The sequence below is a fragment of the Malania oleifera genome, chromosome 3, assembly GCF_029873635.1.
Source record: "Malania oleifera isolate guangnan ecotype guangnan chromosome 3, ASM2987363v1, whole genome shotgun sequence".
In the NCBI taxonomy this organism is placed as follows: Eukaryota; Viridiplantae; Streptophyta; class Magnoliopsida; order Santalales; family Ximeniaceae; genus Malania; species Malania oleifera.
Window position 1 is genome coordinate 106,932,393 of NC_080419.1, and position 7,915 is coordinate 106,940,307.

Genomic DNA, 7,915 nt, shown 5'->3' on the forward strand with positions numbered 1-7,915 from the left:
GAACCATAATGGATGGATGTATTATTGTAATGAGCACAGTATCGTTGTTAGTGGTGATTAAGTGCAACCACATGAACTCGTGGAGCGTGTGGCATGAGAGTTCACATGAGCCAGTGAGAAGAATAGTTTTGCCCTTTGAGTCCGGATTAGGGTATATGGCTGGCCATTTGTACTACAAATGAGCATATGATATGATTATTTTGATCTAACCGAGTAGGCCAACCGCGGTTAGGTCTAGCCTTTAGGTCGTACAACCCTAATCATGGGGGAAAGCATGGCGTGGAATATGGAGAGTGACCTCGACCATAAGGTGAAGCATGGCGTGGAAAATAACCTCAACGCAGCCATGAGTTACAAACGCGGATGTATTGGTTACTGAGGACAATCATAAGATAGATGTGAAATGGAAATGAAATGGAAATGGAAATGAGAAATAATATAGCATGAGTTAATCATATAAATAATTAAAGCGAAATAAAACACTCCGCCTGAGGGCATACTGAGTAAGGTGAGTGCCCTGATGAGTAACAGTTGTAGCCGAACCCAAGTTATTTGGGCAAGGATACAAACGATATCAGAGCATAGGGGAGCTATATGTATGGGCGCGTATTCTCCCCTATTCTTGGAAACTTCACTGGTAAAGATGGGTAGCATGGGAATGAATTTGGAAATGGAATTAAAAGCTTATGAAAGCTTGTGTTTTATATTTATATGTTTATGAGTAGAAATGATATATTTTCTCGGAAGATATTATTACTAAAATGAATATACGTTATGATATAATGAAACTCATACTGCCACACACTCTAGATAATTTATTCCATCTTACTGAGATGTGTCTCACCCAAACTTCTAAATATTTTAGGAAACAGAGATAAACTAGGTGAAAGAGCTCCGAGATAGAGGAGAGCTGATACCTTGAGTAGACAGGGTGAGTATTTTGAGCTAGGGATGGAGGATTCCCCTAGAGTATTTTGTATTTCTTTTTGGAAATCTGTTAGACATGTATGTATGGATGGTTTAGCATTCTAGTATGTGTATTCACTATGGTATATATAAATATAATGACTACCGCTGTTAGGTTTGTGTAAATGAGAATGGCTGTGTACCCGATACCCACTTTGGGTCGGGTTATGTATAAATGGTATCAGAGGTGTTGATGTAACCGATGTTGATTAATATGTTTGTTTATTATTTATATAAGAAAAAAATGGTAGGAAAAATCGGGGCATCACAAACGTTAATTTGGTTGGGGTTTGGAGGGTAAACCTCTCTCTCTCTCTCTCTCTCTCTCTCTCTCTCTCTCTCTCTCTTTCTATATATATATATATATATATATATGTCATATCTGATATATTTAGTGTGTTGGTTGATAGTTGCTAAGAGAATTGAAAGGGTTCTTGTATTGATCTTGTAATTTACACAAGAAGATAGTGAATCCTTACTCTTTGCACCCGTGGATGTAGGTATTGTCGAACCACGTAATTCCTTGTGTCATTGTGATCGTTCTTACTTTTATTTACTCACAGTGGTTGTGGATTGTTATGTATTTTCACCATTAAAGTGTTGCATTGTGTGTTTGATTTTTGACATACAATTACATATTCCGTTGTGCATATTTGGGGGTTTTACAAAACCCATTTCTAATTCTCTCTGTGTCTCAATTTCAATCTTTGTATTCCAATCTCAGTGTCTATCTGTATGTGTCCTTCTTCTTTTCTAAAATCCTCTATTTGTTAATCAATCAATTTTAAATTGATCAATCAAACTTAAAACTAATTGGTTAATCAAATTGATTAATCAATTTTAAATTGTTCAATCACATTTAAAAAAATCAATTAGCTTTTATTCTAATTTCCTAACCGATATTCTTCTGTGTCTGTGTGTCGGTGCAAGCATGAAGAATTTGGCCCACCATTTTTATTTCATTTTTCCTTTTCTATTTTTTTAATTTTCATTGTAAAAATTCATTTTCCCTGTATTTTATAAGTTTTTCTAAATTTTCTCAATTTATGAAATTAATAAATTGGTAAAATTTGTGTTATATAAACCCCAAACACAATGGGGTGTCTACAACAGTAAATTACAAAGTAATGTAATTAATTGTTAATACCTCTGCTGACAAGATATTCTTAGTAAAGCAGATAAATAAATCAAATATGTTTGCAAAAAGTAATGAATTTTAAAAAGATTAATGAACTATCGTCCTTCCTTAAAGAGCTTTTTGCATTATTTTAGTTCAATGCAAAGAAACATCAAACTATCATGTTATATTCCCATTTTGCATTAGATTCTTATTCGAAAAAAAAATTACATTATTTACTTACACAACGATTATCCATTCATCCCATTTTATCTATAAAATAAGTAATTACATGCAAGGTCTTAATTTTCGATTTCGACTCAAATTTCAACGCTCCAAAAGAACACAAATTTTGATTTCGATGTAAATTTCAATTTCAATTTGAAAAAATAACATAAATTAGTAGTAAAATATGAAATTCTTTCTGAAACTTTAGAAATGGTTAACAAACATAATAATATAAGTTTTAAACCTAATATATTATAAATTAAATACATCTATGTTTTGTATAAGATGGAAAAGTTGAAAAATAGTAGTATGTTTATCAAACATATTTATAAGATAATGTACATTAAACATATTAAGTTAATACAAATGAAATTCATAAATCATTTAAATATTATTTATTATACAAATAATGATAATTTAGACATGAACGGTTAAATAAAATGTCTGTAAGTTTATTTTTTTATATAATTTTAAAAGCACTTGTAATAATCTTCTGTTTTGATAAATTAATTAAGAGAGAAATTTTACTTCACTCTTAAATCTCTCATTTGAATTCTTACGAAATTTCATTGTATAGTTAAAAATTCAACAAGTTTTACTAAAATTTTGAGATTTCAATAATTTTTGGATGATTCGTTAAGATTTTGACGAAAATTATGCAATACAGAAATCCATTGCCATTTTGATTTTGAGAGTGACGAAAATCAAAAATTTTGATAATTTTGTGAAAATTAAAGACCATGATTACTTGACTTAAACTCGACTCATGATATTTAGACCGATGAATACAATTTCTTTTTTTTTTCTTTTTATTCTTTTTTGAAAGGGTAGCCTTCCATGTGACTGGCTTGCCCCTTCTCCAGTCCCCTCTTTATTTTTATTTTTTTTCTTTTTTCACAACTGGGAAAAAAATAAAAAATCAAAAAAAGAGGTGGCTGAGCTTGAAAACGGCGTCGTAGTTAGAAGAGTTTGAACCTTCGACAGGATTACGGGAAAGCATATCTTCTGCCCAGGTAGAGGGAGCAAGGAACCCTGAGCTTCCCAAGCTGAAATTTGGCGGGAAATCCGAAGCTTTGGCTGCCATGCTCTCCCGAGCACCCCCCTCACCCCACACCATGCTCTCTCGCCCAGCTTTCCTCTTCTCCACGCAACCTGCTCTGTCATGTAAACCCATGAACCGCTTGAAAAAAAGAAGCCATAATTACAGCCCAAACCCCAAAAAGTTCCCTTCTTTCTCTAGCAAGAATCTATTTTTCAAAACGAGGTTCTCGAATTTTTGCAATTTTTCTATACCCGAAAGAAACCCAGATGCCAAAAGCATCAATTCTCTTTCAACGAACCTGTTGGATCATCCGAACGAGCTTGCATTTTGGCTTCAATCATGTTATTGTATCCAGGACGTTAGAAGAATACACGCAGTTGTTATGAAGTGTTTGGGGGTTTCTCTGGTGTTTGTTTGCAATAATTTGATTTCTGCTTATTTGAGATTGGGCCAGTTACATGAGGCTCGTAAGGTGTTTGATCAAATGCCGAAATCAAATGTTGTGAGCTGGACTGCCATTCTTAATGGGTATTTGAATTTCGGGTACGATGATGAAGCTGTAAAGTTGTTTCGTAATTTTATTGAGAAGGGTTATCGAGCAAATTTTAAGACATTTGTATGCGTCCTGAATTTATGTAGTAAGAGGTTGGATTTGGAGCTTGGGAAGCAAGTTCATGCGTGTGTTATTAAAGGTAATTGGAGAAACTTGATTGTAGATAGTGCCACTGTTTACTTTTATGCAGAATGTGGTGAGCTGTTGGATGCATTTCGCGTATTTCATCAGATGCCACAGCGGGATCTTGTTACTTGGACCACCCTGATTGCTGCTTGCTCCCAACAAGGAGATGGAGAAGGTGCTTTTTCAATGTTTTTGCAGATGCTCTCTGACGGATTTTTTCCTAACGAATTTACTGTTTGTAGTGTTCTGAAGTCCTGTGGAGAGGAGAAGGCACTAAACTTTGGGAGACAGTTACATGCTGTAATATTTAAGAAGATACTTCAGGATGATGTCTTTGTAGGGTCGTCCCTCGTGGACATGTATGCTAAATGTGGGGAAATCATAGATTCTAGGGTAGTATTTGATGCAATGAAATGGAGAAACATGGTGACATGGACCTCCATTATTGCAGGATATGCTCGCAATGGGCTTGGTGAGGAGGCCATAAGTCTTTTTCGTGTAATGAAAAGACAAAAAATATGTGCTAACAGCTTAACAATTGTAAGCATTCTCAAGGCATGTGGCTTGACTGGAGCCTTACTGATGGGAAAGGAAATTCATGCACAGATTGTTAAAAAGTCTAACCAAAGCAACATATACATAGGTACCACTCTTGTATGGTTCTATTGCAAGTGTGAGGAACGTCATGTTGCCTCCAAAGTCCTCCAAACAATGCCTCTCAGAGATGTTGTCTCATGGACTGCTATAATTTCTGGATGTACTCATCTTGGGCATGAGGCTGAGGCTCTTGAGTTCTTAAGGGAAATGTTGGATGAAGGTGTGGAGCCAAATGATTTTACTTACTCATCATCTTTGAAAGCATGTGCTAAGCTAGAAGATATTCTGCAAGGGAAATCGATACATTCCTCTGTGAACAAGACTGCTGCCTCATCTAATGTTTTTGTTGGCAGTGCCCTCATAAGCATGTATGGAAAATGTGGATATGTTTCAGAGGCAATACAAGTTTTTGACCACATGCTAGAGCGAGATGTGGTAACGTGGAATGCTATGATTTCTGGTTATATAAGGAATGGGCTCTTTCAGGAGGCTTTAAGACTCATTTATCAAATGCAGGCAGAAGGTTTCAAGGTGGAGGATTACATCCTTTCAACAGTTCTTGCTGCATGTGGAGACGTCAGTACGACGATGGATTTATCATCCTATCATTGCTTGCCTTCTTGTTGACCTCGTGCACAATCAGAATTTATGTTTGGAGTTTGAAATCTGAAACCGTAAATGAAAGTGTGGATGGCTGCTAAAGCAAAGCTGTAAATCACCGATTGCATTAGTACAGTACAAATATTTAGGACAACGGCGTTCAAAGATGAAAGGTTATGAGAATCTGAGTGCCTTGAGTCTCTCTTCTTCTCAAGAGATAGAAGAAAAAAATAAAATGGTTCAGCTTAGCCCACCTTATTAATCAAGGTAGATGCCTCATCTATTTTGGTGATTGTGGAGGTTACAAGCTTTGGAGAATTCTAAACACCATGAATGACTTGAGGAACATGGGAATATTGTGACTAATCTACCATTCCAGTGTATCATCTGCAAAAATGAAAAAGTCATCTACTAAAGAGGTGGTCATTTCTCTTGCAGCTTCATTCTCTATTTTAGTTTATTTTAGTTTTTTTTTGTGAGGCTCATTGGGTATAGGCTACTCAGTTGAGGGTAGCCTATTCCCCATCCCAAAGCCCTCTCCACCTCTTCCCAAGGTTTGAACATAATATTCCAGCTTGGATATCCCATAACCAACCACTGGGCTGTTGTCTAAGGGACTATAATTTATTCTTAATAATGATATATCACTTCCTAACTTATTGCTAAATCATGTGCTTTTATTCTCTACAGATTTTCCTTGCCTTCAGATGGATGCTATGTCAAACATCAGCCAGTTCTACTGCTTTGGATGACTTGACAAATTTTTGCTCTATTTTGGTGCTCCTTAGTTATGGTAACATATGCTCCCTGAATCACAATTATTGCTAGCCACTATAATGCAGTCTTTTGACTTTACACCAGCACGATGGAAAAGTTAAATTGTTGTGCTTTTATTCTCTTTGGTCACTATTTTTAATCTTCAGCTTACAGATTGATGGGATTTCAAGATTTTCCACTACAGTTTTTCTTTGGTTGAAAAAAAAAAAAAAAAAAAAGGAAACAATGTGTTGTTTAGACTAGAAGCTTCTCTTTACAGGAACTCAAAGTCATTAAAAAAAAAAATTCAAATGACGATATGTCCTAATAATGATGGAACTTTCTTTTACTGCTGCAATATTATTTTTGGTTTTAACCTATTGGTGTTCAATGGTCTCATTGTGCAAAACCAAATTCATCTCAAGCTAACATATTGCCAAATTATTCTTTAACATCTGTCTGTCCAGTCTATCCTTGTGGAACACATACCTGCATTGCAGCTCTTTGATATGTGATCACGGTCCTAGAATTCCAATAAACAAACAGAAATCTTTTTATATTTAAATCCAAATTCCTGTTGTTGAACCTGGGTTTCTTTTCACTCAAGACTGAGATCCTAGTCATTGCAAAGTAACACATATATGAGAGTTCTCCCAAATGACAATGAATAAATGCGGTGTATCCAAAATGAAACCATGACATTCTATTTTGAGAATCTATCTTGAATAATGCGGTGTGTCCAAAATGAAGCCATGACATTCTATTTTGAGAATCTATCTTGAATAGGATGATATCTCAGTATAGAATTGAGAGAGAAATTCAATTGAAGCTTCCCCTTTGTGTTGCGTTTAGGTGTGGAGAGCAAATGAAATGGGAGACGGATTTATCATGAAGAGTGGTGTTAATGGAGGTGAGTTGGATCATGCCATTGTCAAATTATTCATATGGTTGGATTAGGGTTTCAATTAGATTGTGACGTGTATTTCTAAGGCAATTTTGCTGGTTGTGCAGAAGGTGAGTGAATGATTGAGAACAGAAAACTGAAGAAACAATGAATACATTCAAGCAGGCATCTCACATGTCTAGTTACTCTGCGCAAACTACACACGTCATTATGTTGCCATTTGCCACGGTGGTCAATAGTGCGACCTAGCAAATTCCACTGATCAAAGGGTGCAGGACAACTTTTTCCTGGAGTTCTTGTAACATATTTTATTCTCTGATTGACTTGCATCATCATTCAATCTCGTAATGAGAATACAATAAGAGTTACTTAAATTGAACTAATTCCAAGCTTGTTCCTTGAAATATTTTTCTGTGTATATAATTTATGTTTATGTTCTTTTCTTAATTTTTTTGTATTTTGTTTGTGTTTTTCCATTTTTGTTTTTTATTCCTAATTGAAGATGTTGCTTTTTCTCCAGTGGTTTGTATTATCCAAGTAAGAATGCATCCTCCCTCGAGGATGCATGCTAACCACGTCAAGCATATCTTAGATCATGATCCTTTTGTGCCATCTAAATGTCACAGCATACTAACAAGTATAGTTGATGTGAAGCCAAAGCTCATGGTAGAAATTGCAACTGAATTGATATTTTTGTGTTTTGCAGCTTGCTTATATTTTGGAAGATGGAAAGAGTATTGATTACAAAGTATTGACTACATGCGTGACAAATCCGAAACGTTTGGAGTTCAAATTGCTTGTGTAATCAAACTATAGTTTTTTAGAAGACGTGTGCTTATTATATGTCATTGGTGGTGAAAGGTACATTTCTCTTGTAGGTATTTGAAAATACTTGGGGAGCTTTAAATAATCTAGACAATAGGAAAAGCGATAGTTGCAGTCAAAGTCCTTTCATTTTGAGTGCACTTGAAATTATGAATAAAAATGTATCTTCTTTTCTTTTTATTGGAATGATTATATTGATTT

General features: G+C 35.1%; 1 protein-coding gene across 3 annotated transcripts; it reads left to right on the forward strand.

The window, feature by feature from the left end:
- The first annotated feature begins 3,288 nt into the window (after nt 1-3,288).
- On the forward strand, nt 3,289-7,915 carry LOC131151638 (pentatricopeptide repeat-containing protein At4g18520, chloroplastic). 3 transcript variants are annotated; one of them, XM_058102917.1, is made up of 5 exons: nt 3,289-5,648; nt 5,920-6,022; nt 6,838-6,895; nt 6,997-7,158; nt 7,596-7,915. In XM_058102917.1, the coding sequence occupies exon 1, from the start codon at nt 3,394-3,396 to the stop codon at nt 5,254-5,256; it is 1,863 nt and encodes a 620-aa protein (XP_057958900.1). In that variant the 5' UTR covers nt 3,289-3,393; the 3' UTR covers nt 5,257-5,648; nt 5,920-6,022; nt 6,838-6,895; nt 6,997-7,158; nt 7,596-7,915. The 3 variants fall into 3 exon arrangements, with proteins under 3 accessions (XP_057958900.1, XP_057958898.1, XP_057958899.1); XM_058102915.1 differs by having other exon boundaries at nt 6,997-7,915; XM_058102916.1 differs by lacking the exons at nt 6,838-6,895; nt 6,997-7,158 and having other exon boundaries at nt 3,302-5,648.

Excerpts from the sequence above, each read along its gene's own strand:
- LOC131151638 (XM_058102915.1), top strand. The coding sequence starts at position 3,394 with ATGCTCTCCCGAGCACCCCCCTCACCCCACACCATGCTCTCTCGCCCA.